At 48.7% G+C, this 20,982-nt stretch overlaps 1 protein-coding gene across 1 annotated transcript in view; it reads left to right on the top strand.

Annotated features, from left to right (window-relative positions):
* Nmt1 (N-myristoyltransferase 1) overlaps positions 1-20,982 on the top strand; it is a 32,545-nt gene that overhangs the window by 8,200 nt on the left and 3,363 nt on the right. Inside the window, exons 2-11 of the mRNA XM_021631921.2 lie at positions 3,966-4,074; positions 5,351-5,495; positions 9,922-10,040; positions 12,885-12,976; positions 14,577-14,693; positions 15,862-16,032; positions 16,778-16,886; positions 18,747-18,917; positions 19,390-19,557; positions 20,281-20,418. Coding sequence (XP_021487596.1) covers positions 3,966-4,074; positions 5,351-5,495; positions 9,922-10,040; positions 12,885-12,976; positions 14,577-14,693; positions 15,862-16,032; positions 16,778-16,886; positions 18,747-18,917; positions 19,390-19,557; positions 20,281-20,418 — 1,339 coding nt within the window. The remainder of the gene's footprint in view (positions 1-3,965; positions 4,075-5,350; positions 5,496-9,921; positions 10,041-12,884; positions 12,977-14,576; positions 14,694-15,861; positions 16,033-16,777; positions 16,887-18,746; positions 18,918-19,389; positions 19,558-20,280; positions 20,419-20,982) is intronic.

Raw genomic sequence — 20,982 nt, 5'->3', positions numbered from 1 at the left:
AAGACAGGGTCTCTCTCTGTACCCCTGGCTGTCCTGGATCCTCCTGCCTCTGCCTCCCAAATGCTAGGAATAAAGATGTGGGCCTGATTTAACTTGGTCAGCTTTGCTTTACAGTACGATCAGTGGGCTGGTGGGATGGCTCATAGGTTAACAGCACTTGCTGCTTGCAGAGGGCTCTGGTTCAGTTCCCAACACCTACATGTTGGCTCAAGCCATCCATAATTCCAGTTCCAGGGTATCTGCCACCCTCCTCTCACTTCCACAGGCACCAGGCGCATGCCTGGGGTATACAAACACACGCAGACAAAACTCTTACACGTACAGACCAGTAGCCTTTCTGTGTGAACACCTACCTCAGTTCTCATAACAGACACTCCCTGCCTCCCAAGGACAGAGTTCACTCAAGCATCTGCTCTGTGTTTTGGACGGAAAGGACCGAGTGAAGCTTTGCTTTGCTATACTAAGTGTGTACCTCTGCTCAGCCTCTGGCTTGTATTTATGAGAGATTTCTGTTTCGGTTTGCTGAATTCCGACATGCACTGGAATAGTCAACCGAGACCCTGGCCCCAAAACCCCGGGGTTCAGGTAGTCTCGTCTCATCCCCCAAGCAGCGTGGGACTGCATCACCTCGCTCAGTTTCCCGCTCTCCCGGCAGCTGCCTTCTCCATGCCTCTGTGCTTGGTGTCCTATGAATCAGTTATTATAATGGCCTTGAATGGTACTAGAGAGTCTTTGGTATCTCCCGATTGGTTTTCTTCCTTTTGGGGCTGTTGTCAGTAAGAGCACAGCAATCTCACGTGTTCGCATTGTACTGATACCTCAGTACAATGAATGATGACATTAACACATAAAGCCACAGTCAGGTGCAGGGGTGCACACCTGTAATCCCCACACTCGGGGAGGCAGAGGCAGGTAGATCTCTTGAGTTCAAGGCCAGCCTGGTCTATAAAGTGAGTCCAGGACAGCCAAGGCTACACAGAGAAACCCTGTCTCCAAAAGCAAACAAACAAACAAAACCGTAAAGTCAGGTGTGCTGGTACATACCTTTGTCCTGGTACTTAAGAGGTAGAGGCGGGAAGATCTCTTCGAACTGAAGACCAACCTTGCCTATAGAGAGAGACTTTGTCTCAGAACAGAATAAACCAACTTACCACCAAAACCAGAGCAAGAGTACATAGCCTGTGATCTTTCCACAGAAATGGGATTCAGGGTGTCTCTTCTGAAGAAGCCGAGGAGGTGGACTGACTGACCATCTTTCTTTTCTTGACAGTTTCACTATGTAGTACTGGCTGGCTTGGCATTCACTCTGTAGCCCAAGATGGCCACAAAGTTAATGACCTTCCGCCGCCCCCCCCCCCCAGGAACTTGTGCCACCGTGCTCAGCCAAGAAATACATTCCGTAGTGATTTGCGCACTCTGTTTGAGAGAGGTTATTTATTACCGTGTAAGGCCGTGTTTAGTAAGCACCCAGCTGGTTAACTAACAGGCTGCATCCTCTTTTCATGGCTGTTTGTTAGTGGTTTTGAGACATAGTCTTGCAGTGCAGCCTGGCTAGCCTGGGATGATGTAGACCAGGATGACCTTCAGCTTGCGGCAGTGATCCCGCAAAGATCCCAAAGATGAGACACCACGTCTGGATGCAGCATTCATTTCTCCTTTTCATTCTTTTTGCAAAAAATTAAATAAAAATTATTTATGTGGTAATTCATACACAAGACCCTGATAATTCATTCTATAAACCGGAATAAAACACATAAACTGGATTTTATTTAACCTTTCAAGATTTTTATTTAACCTTTACATAATCCTGAGACTGAAAAGAGAGTACCTCTGAAATAAGACCACAGAGTAGTTGTGATAGGCTCTAAGTGGGACTATATTGGATAAAAAGATAAGTTATTAAGAGGGAGTTATCTGAGGTCATGAGTAACTACGGCTCCTGTTCTTTGCTGTGGCCTTGGAAGATTAACTGAGCATCTGGTTTTAAGGAGTTTGCCTTTTCCATCTCTGAATGTCACGGTCCCCCCTCTGTGCTGTGCCTTCTGGGTCTCATTAATAGAATACTCATTAGGTGCATTTGTGTCCAGACTTGATGACCATATGCTCGTCTAAGGCAGAGAATCACCAGCCCCTATGGCTCCCTGGTTTCATAACCCTTTTATAGTCGCCTAGAGCCACAGGAGATAAATCTGAAGAGTCTGCATATAAAGAGACAGCAGTCTTTGTCTGCCAGATCCATCTCCACCGCCTTTTACTCCAGTACTGGCGATTAAACCTGTTGTCTGGAGCAGGCTAGGCAAGCAGGCTAGGCTAGCCTCAGACCAAGAAATGGAAGTGTGTGATAACAGGTCATTTTCTCTTTGTGTTTGTGTACTTACCACCATTGATAGCATCTTATCAGTTGCTGTAAGGTGGCATTAATATTCAAATAACCGCAAAACACTTTGAAACCTTTAAGTACCATTTTTTTCCTCTTTTAAATTAAAAAAAAAACAATTTTTTTTTGTTTTAAACAGTGTTCTACACTGTAGCTAGCCTAAAACTCTCTGTGTTGTCCTCCAGACTGGCCTGGGACTCAGGAGCCACCATGTCTTGTTTTTCCTTTGTTTCTTTCTTTTGTTTTGTAAAGCCAAGGTTTTGCAGTGTAGCCCTTGCTGGTCTGGAACTTGCTATGCCGTGTAGACAAGGTTAACTTTGAGCTCCCAGAGATCCACCTACTTCTTGCCTCCGCCTCCTGTATGTCAAGATTGAAGATGTGCACCACCATGTCTGTTTGATGGTGTGCTTACCGCAGCCTCCCAAGGGCTGTGACAGCACGCCTGGCCTCATTTTAACATGTTAACGTAGCTAGGAAACTGTTTTTGCCATGTCTTACTGACGGAAAGCAGCATGAGGAAGTTCCCTTACTGCTTCCACACAAAGAGTTTTCATCTGTCTGTGGCAAAAGTAGCTATGTGAGACTAGTGTGGTTGAATTTTCCCAAGATTCCTAGTTTGATGGGTTTGCCATTACTGACCACTTAAGGTCTTGCTGCCCAGTGTGTAATTCAGGTACTTGTCTTTATTGGCCCTTTTGGGCATGGACTGCAGTAATGTCAAACTCTTTTTGTGCTTTATGTCTACTTAGAGGATCCCAGCAAACACAGTTCACTTGGAGAAGTCAGGGCAAAGGGTTCCCAAAAGACTATTACTCTTTGGGCTGCCCTTTTCAGTTTAGAGCCACAAGGAAGCGGTGGTGCCAACGTGGTGTTAGGAGATGCCATTGTCTTTAGTGCAGCCTGACAACCTAAAGAAATAAGTACATATCCCCCTCACCTCCTCAAAAAAGGTTGTGGTGGCTTGTAACTGCCATCACAGCTCCTAAGAGGCTGAGGCAGGAGGGTTGCCATAAATTCAAGGCCAGCCCAAGATACATACTGGGTACTGAGCCAGAAATCCTGTCTTAGAAAAAAAAAAAAAGAAGAAGAAGAAGAAAGGACTGGGAATGTGACTCGGTTGGTAGAATGTTTACTTTGCATGCAAGAAGCTCGGGGTTGAGCCCCATAAACCAGGTGGAGGAACGCCTGTAAGCTCAGCACTCTCCGGGTGGAAGCAGGAGGATCAAAAGTTAAGTCATTGTTGGGGGCCAGCTTGAAACTGTCAGTGAGTACATACATACGTTCATGCCTGAATGAATGAATGAAACCAAGAACAGAAAAGGCCCTTTGACATAACTAGGACCTGCCTTTGCACAGTGTCTCCTGAGGAGCTGAGGGGTGGAAGCGGAGAGGGGAGGTATGCTTGCTAATGCCCTCCAAACGCCCCTTCTGGGAACTGGAGTCTCCAGTCTGCTTCTGAAGCCAGCGGGCTTGATTAACGGAGGTCTGCTCTACAGAAAGGCCTTTTGTCAGTGTAGTTGAAAGCATTTGGTTTTTGTTGTTGTTGTTTCTTTTTCGAGGCTCCATCAGTGTTTACTTTGTCTTACAGTGGCTTGAGTCCAGCCAATGACACCGGAGCCAAAAAGAAGAAAAAGAAACAAAAGAAGAAGAAAGAGAAAAGCAATGACACAGATTCAACCCAGGATCAGCCTGTGAAGGTAACAAGGATATGTTTTCCTATGACTGATGAGTTTTGGGGTAATTGTAAAGGAATAGATCATCTCCACTTGTATTATTTAAAGATGGAATGCAGCCCAGGGCTGTTTGTCCTCTGTGCTCTAGACCTTGGTGATGAAATTGCTCACGGTACCTTAAGAGACTCTGCAGGTTAGCCCCGACTCTCAAACACGGCGCACGCAGAATTCTGGGTGCACATGGCACATGTGTGCTCTGCGTATAGCAGTGGCTCTTGATCTCCATCTCCGGGATCGTAAGTTCCTTGCAGCCAAGCCCTATGATCTGGTTTCAATCCCCTAGACCCACACAGTGGGGTCCAACTCTGAAAGTTATTCTCTGACCGCCACACATAGAAGATGCCTGACTAATTCGTAATTTTTAAAGAAGAACTTGTAGAATAATAGGCAATCAAGGTTTCTTTTCTTTTCTTTTTTCTCTTTTTTTTTTTTTTGTTCTATGTTTTCTTTTTGTGATCTTAGGGCTTGAACCCAGTGTCTTGCATATTCAAGGCAAGGCAAGTACTCTGTCACTAAGCTACACCGCCAGCCCCCCATTTTGCTGTGTGTGGGTGTAGGTGTACATGTGGACATACATTGCTTATTCATGTCTGGGAGGCACGTGTACCACGCCTACCTGTTACAGTTCTCAGCTCCTCTTTTTCTCCAACTTTTTTTTTTTAAGTTGATGCTAGAGATCAAACATAGGCCCTCATGCTGGAGCAGCAAGCACTTTACCAACTGGGCTCTCTTGTAGCTCTGATTTTTCTCTCTTTCTCAACAGGGTTTCTCTGTGTAGCCTTAAATGTCCTGAACACCCTTAGTAGACCAGGCTGGCCTTGAACTCACAGTGATCTGCCTGGTTCTGCCTCCTAGAGTGCTGGGATTACAGACATGCACCACTGCACCCAGCTGAACCTTTTTTTTTTTTTTTTTTTTTGATACAGGGTTTCATGTAGCGAAGGTTGTCCTCAAACTTCTAATCCTCCTGCGTCTCTACCTGCTGAGAGCTAGGATTACACATGTGTGCTCCTGTACCAAGCTAAGTCTGTGTGTGAGAGGCAGGGTTCCACTGTCTCACTGTGTTTGGCCTGGAGCTCTCTGTGTAAGCCAAGCCAGCTCCCAGAGATTTACCTGCCTCTGCTTCCTAGGATTACAGGCGAGCTTCACCGCACGCAGCCTCGCCAGCTCTTGAACTCACAATGAACTGGAAGTCTTGATAACACAGTGGGCCTTTTCTTTCTCCAACTGTCTTGCCCAGATGAACTCTCTGCCAGCAGAGAGGATCCAGGAAATACAGAAGGCCATTGAGCTGTTCTCGGTGGGTCAGGGACCTGCCAAAACTATGGAGGAAGCCAGCAAGCGAAGCTACCAGTTCTGGGATACACAGCCAGTCCCCAAATTGGGTATGTATTTCCTTTCCCAGGTGAGAGCAAGGAATGTGCCTTTACTGCGCTTCTGTGGGAGTTTTGTGGGGGAGGGCCATAAGGTCCTAGAGTTCTTTGGTAGTTTTTACTAGAGGATCGTCTTTAAAAGGAGCATCTAAGACTGTTGTTCAGAGACCTTATCATTTCACAGCGGCACACACAGAACAAATGATTCTTTTTAGTCCATCATCTTCTTAAGTGAATCTACAGAGAACAGTTCTTAGTACATGGTGAGCGGGCACGTCTGCCCATGGGTATCTCTTCCCACTTAGAAAGACTGCTTCGTCTGTGTAGACAAATGTGAACTTTGGAATGGGAGGCGTTTCCAGCATCGTCCACTTTTCTCTCAGTTAATACATGCTTACTGAGTTCAAACAGCAGTCATGCTCAACTCCCAGAGTGCTATATGTGCTTCATCAGGTGCCCTTACAAGCCATAGTGAAGGGGGCTGGAGAGATGGCTCAGTGGTTAAAAGCCCTGTCTGTTCTTCCAAAGGACCTGGGTTCAATTCCCAGCAACCACATGTCAGCTCACAACTGTCTGTAACCCCAATTCCAAGGGATCTGATACCTTCACACTAATGTACATAAAATGAAATAAAGTATTAAATAAAGTTATTAAAAAATTATATATATATATATATATATATAAATAAAAGCCATAGTGAAGACAGGAGTGGTGGCACACACCTTTACTTCCCACACCTGGAGGCAGAAAACAAGTGGATCTCTGTGTTTGAGGCTAGCCTGGTCTACAAGGGGAGTTTCAGTCCAGCTAGACATATATAGTGAGACCCTGTCGTCGTTCCCCCCCCACCCCACCCCCCAAAAAAAACAACAAAAACCTAAACTAAACTAGAAAATGCTATGATAGACTTGTGAAGGGATTGGTCAAATAGAAATCCCAAAAGTATTCCAGAAAAGTCTGCACATGCTGCTGTGTGAAACGTCTGGTAGGCCGAAGCCACTGAGCTGGGCACGAAGACTCAGAGCCTCTGTGGACAAAGGTCTCATGAGTGACTGGGCTTTGCTCCTGGGACCATTGGGGGCCCAATCCTTGTTTCATAAGTATGTAGCTGGGGAAGAAAATTTTCTATATTTAAAATATTTATTATTTTTTAAAATATGTATATGTGTGTGGATACACATACACATATCTGTACCTGTGAGTCCAGACCCAAAACAACAGGTATTATTAGCCAGTACTGTGCTAGGAATGAGTGTGGGCCCTCCATGTGGGCCCTCTGCAGCATGTCTGCTTAACTGCTGAGCCATCTCTCCAGCAAACAAAACATGTGCTGTGACATCAAGTGTAAGTGACGGCATTTGTCTGCAGAGATGGGGAGCATACTTAAGTGGTCTGTGTTATGAAGGGTCAGCAGTTATAAAGTGACACTAGCCAGCTATGGGAGCACATGCCCTTAATCCCAGCATTTGAGCGCATTGGAGAGGCATCTCTGGGTTTGAGGCCAACCTGGTCAACAGAGTGAGCTCTAAGAGAGCCAGGGCTACACAGAGAAACCCTGTCTCAAAACAACAACAAAGAACTAAGTCCTGCTGGGCATGGGCATATACCTGTAAGGAGAGTTTATATTTTAGTTTTGTGTTTTTGTTTTTTGTTTTTTTTTCTATTCACAAACTCTAGCTCCCAAATAAATCACACAGAGACATTTGATTTATTAATAAGCTTTAGGCTCAATAACTGGGCAGCTATGATCTATTGCAACCCATCTAAGCTAGGCTAGCTGTTTTCTGGCCATGTGCCCTGATTTACATGCCATACTTGTCCTGCCTGGGCTGTTTGTGCTCCGTAAGGTCAGTTCTTAATTGCCACTGCTTTTCTCTTCCTCCTCTTCCTTCCTGTCTCCCTACCTCGTGGTTCCTACCTGAGACCCCAAGACTGGGACTGGGAAGTTCCGCCTGCTGTCCTCTGTTGCCTAGCTATAGGCTATCCAGCTTCTTTATTAGCCACCCGAAGACATTTGGGGAGCAAAGTGTAAACAGCATTGGTCAATGTGTGTGACAGTGCCCACTTCCAGACTGTTACTAGATCTCAGGGCCCAGAATTCAGCATCTGAATTCACAGTGGCCAGACCAGCCCCCAACATATGCCTCTAGTATAAAACAAAATTTGTCGAATGATTTAGTTTTAGTTTTTAAAAAATTATTTATTTTCATGTACATTTAGCATACATACATGTCTGCGCGACTGAGTGGGATCCACTGGGAATTGAAGCAGGGTCCTCCGGAAGAGCAGCGTGCTCTCAGCTGCTGAGCCAGCCCTCCAGCCCTGTTTTAGTTTTTAGTTTAGTGAGGGCTGGAGAAATGACTCAGCGGTTAGGAATGCTTGTTCTTGCAGAGAACCCAGGTTCGGTTCTAAGCACTATGTGGTGGCTGGCACCCACCTATAACTCCAGTTCCAGGAGATCTGACCCGTTCTGCTGACCTTCATTGGCGTCAGGCACACATATGGTGCGTACACACGCATGCAGGCAAAACACTCATACACATAAAAAATAAATTAGTTTAAAATTTTATGTGCCAGTGCCTGTGTGTGTATGTTAGGTATGTGTTTGCTCTCAGAGGCTAGAAGAGGGTGCCATGTACCACATCCCCTTACGGGTCAGTTATGAGCCACATGACATTTTGGAGTCTGGAAGAGCAGCAGTGTTCAATCTCTAAGCCATCTCCTACTCACCAGTAGCCTTGATCTGAACGAAGGTATCTTAGAGTTCATTGATGTTTCACAGCTTGTTGGCATGCACAGTGCAACATGCCCATGTGTGCTCAGAGCCAAAGCTACAGTGAAGTCACATGACACTGCCCAAAATACCTCAGATTTGGTACACGGTTAATTTTCTTTCTTTTCTCTTAATTTTTATTTATTATATACACAGTGTTCTGCCTGCACATCAGCAGAGGCACCAGATCTCATTATTGATGATTATGAGCCACCAGGTGGTTGCTGGGAATTGAACTCAGCAGCCAATGCTCTTAACCTCTGAGCCATCTCTCCAGCCCACGTTTAATTTTCAATTTGTTTTTGGCATGTGTGTTCAAAACCATTTACTATTGCCAAATTTTTCTTGACACCCTCACACTTTGACTTACGCAAGTGCAGGTTATGACTCCAAGTTTCCGAAGGTTTGGTCTGTGTGACGTTTGTCACGTGCCCTGGATGAGCCTTCAGATCTGTCTAGCTACTCTCTCTTCTTATCTGGTTGAGGGGAGCAGGATTTTCCCCACTCAGCTTCATCTGTCCCTCTGGGGCTTGTAACCTGTCTTCTACCTTATGCTGCTCTTGGCTTTGCACAGGCGGGGAGGAGGCTGCTCTGCTGAGCAGGGCCCCTCCAACATGGAAGTAAGTGGCTGGGGACAATTAGAAGATAGTTGCTTAAAAGTGCTTGGAGGGCTTGGGTCTGGTCCGTACCCGTAATCCAGCATGGGGGCTAAGACAGGAGGATTGCTGTGAGCACAAGGTCAGCCTGGGCTACTTAGTAGTCTCCTATCTTGGGGGAAAAAACAAAACAAAACAAAACAGAAAATGACAAAGCCTGTTTAGGGAGGGAACTTAGTGACTGCCTGGCTTTCCTCTCCTGCTCCATCTGGTTTCAGTTCCTCCCCTTCATCTCAGCTCCCAAGCTCTCCCGCAGAGGAGGGCTTGTGTCAGGGGGAGACTTCCTGGCATGAAGGCAGCACTGAGGCCCTGACCTGGCACTTAGCTGGCCCACAGGGCTGGATGCTGAGGCTAGAAGGCTGAGAGCCTGGCTCCTAGAGCCATCACCTGACTGAGGAGTGAGCCCAGTACATTGTTTCTGCTCTTGACACAAAGGCAGCCTTGTGCAACCTTAGAAATCTCCTCAGGTCAGGGAAGGGTGCCTGGGCTACAACGTGATGACACCCTACATCAGCCAGGAAGGGGAAGCCAGATGAGCTAGGATGAGTATTTGTCATTCAGGAGCCCAGGAGAGAGTTAGAAGGGTTTCCACAAATGAGCCACCTTGGATCCCAGAGATTATTTTGAGGTTTTGCTGTATGTTGGCCCTCAGCTAGGGACCAGGGGTGACTGGAGAGACATTGCAGTTGCCAATCGTAGAGTGTTCTTGAGCTGCAGGGTTCCTAGGGACCAAGGCTGTCATGTTGCCCAGACTGGCCTGAAGCCCACTGCATAGTGGGAGATGACTTGGCTCCTGGTCCTTCTGCCTCACGAGTGCTGCCATTACAGGTGTGTGCCGCTCTGCCCAGGTTATTTAGTGCTGGGAATCACGCCCAGGCCTTTGTACAAGCCAGGCAGCCACTCCACCAACTGAGCCTCATCGCCAACCCTCCGGCGAGTGTTTTCAGTGAGCCTCCCCTCACCTGTGCTGCGGGCAGACAGTAGACTTCTGGCTGTGCTCTTCTTCTAGGCGAGGTAGTCAACACCCATGGCCCTGTGGAACCTGACAAGGACAACATTCGCCAAGAGCCCTACACCCTACCTCAGGGCTTCACGTGGGACGCCTTGGACCTGGGAGACCGTGGTGTGGTGAGTAGGCCCGGCTTGCAGGCGGGACAGGACTCTTAGGAGATGAGCCACAGCGAGCTGAACAAGCCTCATCCAATATCCCCCCAGCCTGGGGCATGCCCCAGGCTCCTCCACCAGCAGGTAGCATCATGCTCCTAAGGCTGGAAGTTGCCCTTCCGAAGTTCCCTATTGTGGAGTCTTTCCATTTATTTGTTTGTTTGTTTGTTCCTTTGTCATTGTTTTTGCTTTTGTTTGTTCTGTTTTTTGAGGTAAGGCCTCTCTGTTATGTAGCCCCGGCTGTCCAGGGTCTCACTATCTAGACTAGGCTGTCCACCTGCCTCTGCCTCCTAAGAAGCAGCCTGGTTTCTTCTCTGTGTCTTGATTTGTGATCTGGGCTGCTGAGGTGTCTCTCCTTCCCTCCTCACCTTTCCTTAATGGCTACCCAGTGCCTCTTTCATTTTTAATAATGGTCCAGGTCTTGTGAATGTGTTGGTGAATACTAATAATCAATATTCGTCCATGTTATTAATAAAGCTTAGTTATTCCTGTATCAGCAATTTTCCCCAGATAGTCACACATGGAGACTTACGATTGATTCGAAAGCTAAACACAGAGCTGAGCACAGCATCTACTCTACTTCCCTGCTGTCAGCTTACCTTCACCTTCCAAAGTCTCTAATTCAGTCATTATCTTCTCTGCAATCTCTCTCTCCTCCCTCCTTCATCTCTCTCCTTGTGGTTTCCCTCTTGACCCCCAAAAAACACATCTTTTGCTCTGCCCCCCCCCCCACTCAGCCAGTGTCAGTGGTTTTATTATCCAATCTGGGATAATTTGGGAGGCAAGAGTTACAATGAACGTAATCTTGGGTGTGTGAGTGTCTGCTTGTAAAAGAGAGCAAGGAGACCTCTGGGAACAAATAATTAACATTAGGATACATAGCACCCCCCCACTCCCCCCACCCCCATCATGAATGCACTCTGAACACGGAGCCTCAACCCCAGCTAGGTGCCTCTTTTTATTATTATGTTTAACATGAGTTTGCATGCGGGTGTGTGAGTGTCTGAGTAAGGGCTTTTGTTACTGTGATAAAACACCTCACAACTCTCAGCTCACGCTCTACAACTGACGAGGAGTCAGGCAGAAACCATCTACTCTTTATGGAGGCATTTTCTCAGTGTTCCCTCTCCCTAGCTATGTCTAGAACTAACCAGCACAATGCATGAGGCCAGTGGCACTGGGTCCGCTGGAGCTACCGTTATAGATGCTTGTGAATGCCTGATCTGGGTGTTGGGAAGTGAACCCGGGTCCTCTGGAAGAGTAGGAAACACTCTTACCACTGAGCCACCTCTCCAGCTCCTGGTTTTTATTCTCAGTGTGTGTGTAAGGGGAACACGTACCTGCCTGCGAGGGTGCATCATATGTTTGGCTCTTGTTTGGTTTGGTTTCTGAGCAGGGTCTCACTCTGAGGTGCCAGCAGGCCTGGAACTTGCTATATAGACCAGGGTGTTCTTGAAGGGCGCTCCGTCTCCTCTCCAAGTGCTGGGATTAGAGCGATGCACCAGCCCGCCTAGCACTTTTTTGGGGTTTGCTTTTTAAGTAGATGTGCTGGTATCACAGGTGTGTGTCACCAGCACCTGATTGTGTGGGACTAGGGGCTGAACCCAGAGCTCTGTGTGCACTGGGCAAGTAGACAAGCACTCCACCAACTGGGCCGCTTACTCTCCCACCACTTTCTTTTTCCCTTGGAGACGGAGTCTTATTATGTAACCCTGGCTGGCCTTGAACTTGAGTCAAATTCAAATGTCCTGCCTCACTTCCCTGAGTGCTAAGATTGCAGGCATGCATCACCACACTGGTTTTGACATCAGGAATTTGGGAATTTAGAATTTTTTTTCCTCTGTAAAGGATGATGAAAATGTAAATAGCGTCTTCTTCCCTCCCCCCCCAGCTCTGGGCTCTGGTGATCCTCTCAGCTCAAACTGCCGAGGACTGTTGATTGGCAGCTCCGCCATTCCTGCATTAGGAACAGATTTTTTTCTTTAACTTTTGTTGGGGGGTGGGCCGGGTAGAAGATTGGGAAAGAAGAGGGAAAACACCTGTGTGCCGTAGCATGCCTGTGGGGGTCAGAGGGCAACTTTGTGAAGTCAGTTCTCCCACCTTTGTGTGAGTCCCAGGGACTAAACTCAGGTCATGAGACTTGTAAGTGCTTTTACCTTCTTGGACCAGCTGATGGAGACAACTGAGAAGGCAGAAAAAGGACAGAAGTCTTTTGGCCTAGAAAAAAGCCAACCTTTTTTTTTTTTTTTTAAGTATAGCAGTGAGGGACTGGAGAGACGGCTCAGTGGCTAAGAGCACTGGCTGCTCTTTCAGAGGACCCGGGTTCAATTTCCACTAGCCACATGGCAGCTCACGTCTGTCTGACACCCTCACACAGACATACATGCAGGCAAAACACCAAAATACATTTTTTTAAAATTCCTAATAAGAAAAGAATATATTTCATGAAAAAATAATGGCAGTGATGTCTTGGAAGTAAGTCATTTCATGACCAGCCCCCAAAAACACTTCTTCAAAGCATGTTCACAGAAAACAGGAAGCTTCCTCTAATGGATCCGAGTAATCCAGTTAGATGATAGTCTAGATGTGTACTAGTGAGACTCTGCCCCCTAGTGGTTCCTTCTCTTATTGCAGCCAAAGGTACTTGTTCCGAAAGAGTCCTTGCCATGCCTGGAATGGAACAGGTCTGTGAGACTTGAGCTGGTTTTGACTTTGAGGGAGTTTGCCTTGCCCTCTAAATCTTGGGGTTGCAGGGGATTGGAGTTGGCCATCAATATGCATCAGTGAGCATTTCTTATTTCTCTGCAGCTGAAAGAACTATACACCCTCCTGAATGAGAACTATGTGGAAGATGATGATAACATGTTCCGATTTGATTACTCCCCAGAGTTCCTTTTGTGGTAAGTTGGGAGGGTGTCTTCATTATAACTTTATTTAACTTGTAAGCCTTAGGAATTTATTTCTCATGGTTCTGGAGGCTAGGAAATCAAAGGAGCCGAAGGTTTAGTGTCTGGTAATATCCTGGTCTCCACCCTGCAAGATCTCTTCTCGTTTTAAGGGCAAAGCAGGCAGCAGAACCACAAGACAACCCGGAGTTCTTCTTCCCAAGAGCCTTCGAGTGGCAAATTGCTGTGTGCTTGAGTTGGTGCATCTGGAGATTTGCTTTAAGTGGTGCTTAGAATGGAAACCTTCCTTAAAATAGACTGGTTGAGGGAGACGTAAGAGGCAGTGCCTAAGAGAGAAGATCCTCTACTGTGTGGTGACCTCTGCAAGGGGAGAGGGCAGATGAGACCTAAGATTTGAAAGAAATGTTCTTTACTCTCCAGTCAGTGAGCATGCGCACATACAGCCCATCCTGGACAAGCCATCTACCAGCCTGGGCTACATGGAACAAGAAGGCAGAGGTGTGAGGCTGAAGTGGAGCGCCATCACCCCAGTGAATAGGGAAAAGCTGAAAGAGGGGAGATGCTGAAAGGCCGGTGGCAGAGCCTAGGGTTTCCACAGTTAGTTCCTAACCAGAAGACTCTGGCCTTCCGCATGGAGCCTCTAGCTGAAGCTCTGAGATGAGCATGAGGACTGGGCATGGTGGCATACTCCTATAAAGCTGGCTCTCCAGAGGTAGAAACAGGCAGATCTCTATGTGGTTAAGGCCAGCTGAGGCTACCTAGTAAAAGCCTTCTTCCAAAAAACAGAAATACTCACCAGGTGCGGTGGCACACACCTGTACTCCCAGCACTCAGGGAGACAGAGGCAGGCTGATCTCTGTGAGTTCGAGGCCAGCCTGGTCTACAGAGCGAGTCCAGGATAGCCAAGGCTACACAGAAAAACTGTCTTGAAAAACCAGAAAAAGAGGCTGGAGAGATGGCTCAGAGGTTAAGAGTACTGGCTGCTCTTTCAAAGGTCCTGAGTTCAATTCCCAGCAACCACATGGTAGCTTACAACCATCTATAACAGGATCTGGTGCCCTCTTCTGCTGTGTAGGTGTACATGCAGGCAGAATACTGTGTACATGATAGATAAATCTGTTTTTAAAAAGCAAAAAAATAAAAAAAAAAAAAAAAGAAAAACCAGAAAAAAACAAAACAAAAAAACAGAACCTAGCATAGGGCTATATTTATAAGGCAAAACCAGGATGACCACAAGTTTGAGGGCTAGCCCAGGGTACACAAAGAACCTTGTGTCAAAAAATAAAAAATAAAAAATAATAATAAAGGCTGGGGTGTTTCTCATGGTTCTGGAGGCTAGGAAATCAAAGGAGCCAAAGAATGTGCCTAGAATATATGTGCAAGGCTGTCCTGTCTCCAGCAGGACAAAGAAAAAGATACTTGTGAGAAATGGCTATGGCTTGATTCTCTCGGTATGGAGGAAGTCTTGGTCCCTAAGAGAATGTAACCCCCAGGTGTTAGTACCAGGTCAGAACTGAACACGGCTCTGGAGGCTGCACAGCTCTGCAGCCTGCTGTAAGCCCTACCACAGCTCCTGTCCGAATCTTTGTTCCAGGGCTCTCCGGCCACCTGGTTGGCTCCCACAGTGGCACTGCGGGGTTCGAGTGGTCTCAAGTCGGAAACTGGTTGGGTTCATTAGTGCCATCCCAGCAAACATCCACATCTATGACACGTAAGCATCAGCCCTTTTGCCACCATCTTGCTGATTTGGGAGGGAGAAGAAAGCTACATATTCACCTATGAACAGTAGGTGTCAGGCCAGTGAGGTGGAGGCATCTGTGTTCTGGGAATAAAACTCAGCATGGGAACCACCATGTTTTGACATGCATGGTGGCACACACCTTTAGTCCCAGCACATGGTGTCAGAGGCAGGTGGATCTCTGAGTTCAAGGCTACCCTGATCTATATAGCAAGTTTCAGGCCAGCCAAGGTGAGACAGTCTCTGAGTTGTAGGTGGGATCCTTGTCTGTGAGCTATGGTGAGCCATCCATTTCGGCCTTCCCGCCCCAGTCACACTGTGACACATTGAGCAGCTTCAGAAATGGGCAGGAGGCAGTGTGACCTGGATTCAGGTGGCCTCACAGTCATCTGCTGCCATCTTCTGGGTCTACGGGCTGTAAATTCTTGTGGGAATCAAAATCCTGGAATATCTGTCAGTAGTGGTACACATTAATACACTTAGAGTCTAAGCTGGGGTAGTCTGAGGTGAGACAGGAGGGTTGATGGTTCAAGGCTATCTTGAGTTTCGTAGCAATTTATGAATGCTTTAATTGCATGTATGCCTGCAAAGGGCATCAGATCCCATTACAGATGGCGACTGCTAAGAATTGACCTCAAGGTCAATTCCCTTTTTTTGTTTGTTTGTTTTCTGGGACAGGGAGGGATTCTCTGTGTAGCCCTGGCTGTCCTGGAACTTGCTCTAGGCTGGCCTTGAACTCAGAGATCCTTCTGCCTCTGCCTCCCAAGTGCTGGGATCAAAGGTGTGCGCCACTACTGCCCGGCTGAGGTTTCTTAATGCTGCTTCGCTGCCTGCTGCGGGTGGGACTCCCCAGCCCACCCATGGGGCTCCCACGGGGACGTGCTGGTGGGGCCTTAAGATAAAAGCATTTGTTTGACAAGGCTTCCCACTTCTGCCTTGAAGTAGAGGATGTGAGGCAAGCTTGCCAGGTAGACACTGGCCGTGGGCGGGAGCCGAGTGGGTGGGATTCCCCGGTAGTAACTGCTGAGTGGAGATGTCAGCAAACGCACACCTTCACGCGCGGCTCTGCCCACTCGGCAAGATTCCTATCACGTTGAACGGCGGAAAGTCGTCTCGGCCCTCACTTCGCCTCCCTCTTCAGAGAGAAGAAAATGGTGGAGATCAACTTCCTGTGTGTCCACAAGAAGCTTCGCTCCAAGAGGGTGGCTCCAGTTCTGATCCGAGAGATAACCCGACGGGTCCACCTGGAGGGTATTTTCCAAGCTGTTTACACTGCCGGAGTGGTGTTGCCAAAGCCTGTTGGCACCTGCAGGTAAAAAGTTCTTCCTGCAGGGCTGGGGAATGCAGGTGCCAGGCTCTAGCTGAGGAAGAATGTCACCATGACATAGCATTGCCCCACCTGCTCTATGCCAGTTTTATGGGGTGTGGGTGGCTGGGTGGCTGGGAGGAGCCAGGTAGAGAAGACGGTTCAGGAACCTGGAAGGAATAGACATTGTCAACTCAGGATTGCTAGTGAGACAGGGGTTGTTTTTAAGGATGAGGCCAAATCTGGGTTTTTCATAGAAAATCAAGTTTTAAATCTTTGGCTCAGCTTCATTATGAATATTTTGTGGATCAAAGGGAGCTTGTCTGATCCCTGTGTGATCTGAGGATAACCCCCACCTTAGAAAGTTGTTTGAAACAATTGAATAATCTCTGCCTAGAGAGCTGCAAAAATAACAACTCCAGGTGAACACAGAAGAGGAGGAAGGTGGAGGAGGGTAAGCTGTCTGCCCGTCTTCTGGGCGTTGCTGTCAGTCTCACTGACCTGATTGCAGCAGAGAGGGCTGTACTCCCTAGACAACGAATCTAACAATGGAATGGCTTCTGAAGTGCAAAAACAGGAGAAAATGTTCTCAGAGAGCCCATGGCAGCTCTGACCTTCTGGAGGAGGCTGCTCCTCCAGAAAGGGGCTTCCTCATGACCCCTGCAGCCATCTGAAGGTCCCCTGCCCTTGTCCTCTCAATGAATGGGACTGGCCAGAGTCCTCTGAGGCCAGGACATTTGTGTCCCTACAGGTACTGGCATCGGTCCCTAAACCCTCGGAAGCTAATTGAAGTGAAGTTCTCCCACCTGAGCAGGAATATGACCATGCAGCGTACCATGAAGCTCTACCGACTGCCAGAGGCCAGTGGTGCCCTGGGGTGGTGGCCGGGGCGGGGGTGGGGGAGGCTTCCACTTGCCAGCCCCTGGCGTCCAGGGCCCTGTGTCTTACTGGCTGCAAGGGTTCGGTTTTTGTTTCCATGGTTCTCCTGAGTCTGCCTGGCTTAGCATCCCTGTTGTCTGCTGATGAGCTCGGAGAACACTGCTTCTCTGTAATTTCAGCCTAAGTGAAGCATAGCTAGAAAGTGGATCTTCTAACTGAACCTTCCTCTCTATCTCACATACTCCAGAGACTGGTGTGAGTAAGCTCGCAAGTGCCCACTCCCTTCTGCCAAGACAGGTAGCGGAGAGCTGATGGAGCTTATGAGAGAAGCCAGATTTCTAATCCCTCCCACACATCCAAAATTGGCACTGAGGGGACTGGGCAGCCTGGAGCAACCAGGTCTTCAACTCTAGATCTCAGTCCGCCTACTTCCCCAAAGAAACAAGTGTCCTACTCTGTAGTGGTGCCTGTCTTCAGGATCCTGAGCTGTGAGCTCTTTAATTCCCTCCGCTGGCCTCAGCCCATCCCAGTGGCTGTCACTCCATGCTGAGTCCTTGCCGCGTGCAGGGCTGCTGGCTCGGATCTGGATCCACATGGGATTAGCCACCTTGGCATGAGTCTAATGCTGGCTCAGGTCATTGTCTGCCTTGAGAGAGTGCTGCAGCGTAGCTCCCTATTGCCAAACCAGGCTTGCAAAGCTGAGTCTCCTGCCTGTGATCCCAGCACTCAGGGCCACAAGGTCGAGGCCAGTCTTGGCTACTTACTAGGTTTGAGGCCAGCCTGGGCTATGTGAGGCCTTGTCTCATAGAGACAGAGACAGTTAGTTAGCTAGCTAGCTGGGGGCGGTGGGGGGTGTCTTCTTCCTGTGTCATCCTGTTACCTTTCCCCTACATTCCAGGAAGGTAGAGAGCCATAGTCCAGGTGCTCTAGGATCCAAAAGAATGTCTGGATCTCCCTGTATTTGGGTGAGAAAACCAGTATGGGTGTTTTCGGGGTTTGAGAAGTCACTGTGGGGACTGCCAAGATGGATGAAGTCGGCGTTCCCTAGCGAGATCTCAGGGGAGTTGGAAGGTAGAGGTCCACACTAAAGTTTTATGCACATGCATTTTTGTGCATAAACATCTCCAGTGTCATTCTCTGCCTCCAGCCTTGTTTGAGGTAGGGTCTCTGGCTGTTCTCCTCTCTGTACCCCGGGCTAGTTGGCCCAAGGCATTTTACTGCTTATTTTACTGCCTGCCTCTCTTCCCATAGGAGTACTAGGGTTACTGATATTACACTATTGTACCCAGCCTTTACATGGATTGTGGGGATTTGAACTCATGTCCTTAGACTTACCAGTAAGCATGTTTACCCAGTGAGCCATCTTTCCAGCCTCACACTGAAGACAGGCACACATCATCTGTGACCTTGCTGTTTTCAGCTTGGACCAGGCCTCCTGGTGTGTCCTAAGCCTCTGGTGATAGTCTTCAGCCCTAATATGTGTTTCATAGGAGCATGTGCTTTCCTTCCACTGATTTCTTTTCACAGCTACAGTGACCGATTGGCCCTAGGGTAGCGGGCCATATGCTTTGTGGAGAGTGACCCAAGGGACAGTAGGTAGGCCCGTATTATCTTAGGACAGACTAGGACCACATGGATAAAAAGTGGATGGCACAGCCTCTGCCCAGACATCAGCCCTGCCAAGGAGGGAAGGGCCAGCAGATCCCCAGAGGCAGGCTGAGTGGAGGTGCCTCGAGGACTAGGGGTGAGGCTGGGGATGACTCCGGTTTCTCTCCGGAGGGCTCATGTGGGCAGGTTCAGGGTGGTAGGCTCTCACACCATCTTTTCTGTTCTCCTTCCAGACTCCCAAGACAGCTGGGCTACGACCAATGGAAAAGAAGGACATTCCAGTAGTGCACCAGTTGCTCAGCAGGTACTTGAAGCAGTTTCACCTCACGCCCATCATGAGCCAGGAGGAGGTGGAACACTGGTTCTATCCCCAGGAGAACATCATTGACACTTTCGTGGTGGAGGTGAGTTGCCATCCAATCCAAAAGAAACAGCTAGGTTCCTGGAGAGCTGCGGTTACCTTGTCACTATGGTTACCGTGTTAGGCTTCCCATAGTGTCTGGTCCTCAACAGAATGGGTCATAGCATTCATTTGTTGAAAGGATACCTTGGTGCTCCATATAGAGCAGGGAGCACCACACCCTTTAGTCAGGCGAGCCTCTGCCTCTCTTCTCCTCTCAACTTAGGCTAGTATCCTCCAGACACCAAAAGCCACAGTCTGAGGATGTGGGCCACGTGGCCATGCCCAGCAGGGTAGCTCAGCCCACAGTCCAGACTGGCAGTCCCTAAGAGCCCCTAGCCAGTGTGCTTTGGCTGCATGTCCTGTCCCAGAGTCCAGTGTTTACCTGCCTGAAGATGGTGTGAGAGTGCCATGGTCTCTGTGCTCCCTATTCCTTTACCTGTGTGACATTCCTCCTTGTTTACTCTTCCCTTCAGAATGCCAACGGTGAGGTGACTGATTTCCTGAGTTTTTATACGCTTCCCTCCACCATCATGAACCATCCAACTCACAAGAGTCTAAAAGCTGCTTACTCCTTCTACAACGTTCACACCCAGACCCCTCTTCTGGACCTTATGAGCGACGCCCTTGTCCTAGCCAAAATGGTGAGGAGCAGAGCGGACAGTCTGAGGAGGTGTGAGGGGAGCACTTTGGAACAGTAGTGATCACAGCTCTTGGGAGTTTGCTCATCCAGAGACTGGGAGGCCTCTGAGTGTCCTTCATTTCCTGCTCTTAGGCAAGGCCCCAGCAGTTTTCAGCCACAAACTCTAGTCTAGAAGAGGGCTGGAGTCACTGAACTGCTTGTTTGGGGCCTGATGGGGCAGCCGGCCTCAGGATTGGGGTTCTTTTGGTTTTCCAAGTGTGGGAGGGGAGCTGGGCTCTGCCTTGGTGAGCGGTTGGAGTGGCTAACTGGAAGGTCTGTCAGTCTGCTCATCCTTCTCCAGGTTCTGGTGCCCATCTGCACGCAGCCCAGCCGCTGTGGGCAGGCTAGTCCTTCTCCCTGAGAACATCAAGCCAGTTTGTGAGATTGTCCAAGTGTCCTTGTCGCAGTCTGTCAAGCCCCTCTATACAGTCTGCACACTGAGAACTGGGAGTTGAGTGGTCAGAGTCAGGGAACTGATAGGAGCTGACTTGTCTAGGATAGGAGGTTTTGGCCCACTCCCGGGGACATGCGGAGAGGTCTGCCTGTGGGTGGCCCGAGGACTGTCATGGGGGACCTCAGCGCTAACTGGGTTTACCAACCAGGATGTGGCTAGAGCCTCTGATGGGAAGGGAGGGGAATCGGCCTTCCTGCCCTCACCGTGGCCATTTCTCCTGCTACGCTGCAGAAAGGGTTTGATGTGTTCAATGCACTGGATCTCATGGAGAACAAAACATTCCTGGAGAAGCTCAAGTTTGGCATCGGGGACGGCAACCTGCAGTATTACCTGTACAACTGGAAGTGCCCTAGCATGGGGGCCGAGAAGGTACGTGTGTCACAGCCAGAGGCTGCGTGAGCTGCCGGGCAGGAAGCCGAGACAGCCCGGAGGCATCGCATCAGGCCAGGCCCTCGGCTGTGGTGCGCAGGCTCCATCCGAGGGCCACAGAGCAGGCGAGGATGGACAGGTGAGGGCCTGTCTGTCGGTGCAGGGCATGCTGCACTGCCATTTTCATTGTTACTGGTTCTGGAGCGTGACCCCACAGCCTCACATGGGCTAAGTAACTGCCTGCCTTGACATTTTAAAAAGTAATTTGAGACACTATTAAATGTCTCATTGTTTGGCCTACAACATGCCATGTACATGGCTTCATAGATAGCAGAGATCCTCCTGCTTCTGCCTCCCTAGTAGCTGGAAATACCGACAGCATCAGGCACATGGTCTTGAGGGACTGAGTTACAGGAGGTTAGGGTTTGCAGATCTTTCCTGTCCTGGGCTGCCATTCTTGTGTGGCCCTTTCTTGCCTCTTCATCCCCCACCTCAGGGCAATCAGGCATGGCAATAGTCAAGTGTTTCCAAAGCACTGACCATGAGCTGGATGGAAGCCTCTGC

The sequence above is a fragment of the Meriones unguiculatus genome, chromosome 7 (assembly GCF_030254825.1).
Source record: "Meriones unguiculatus strain TT.TT164.6M chromosome 7, Bangor_MerUng_6.1, whole genome shotgun sequence".
Taxonomy (NCBI): Eukaryota; Metazoa; Chordata; class Mammalia; order Rodentia; family Muridae; genus Meriones; species Meriones unguiculatus.
Note: the sequence above shows the minus strand (reverse complement) of the source record. Positions and strands in the feature narration are given on the sequence as shown.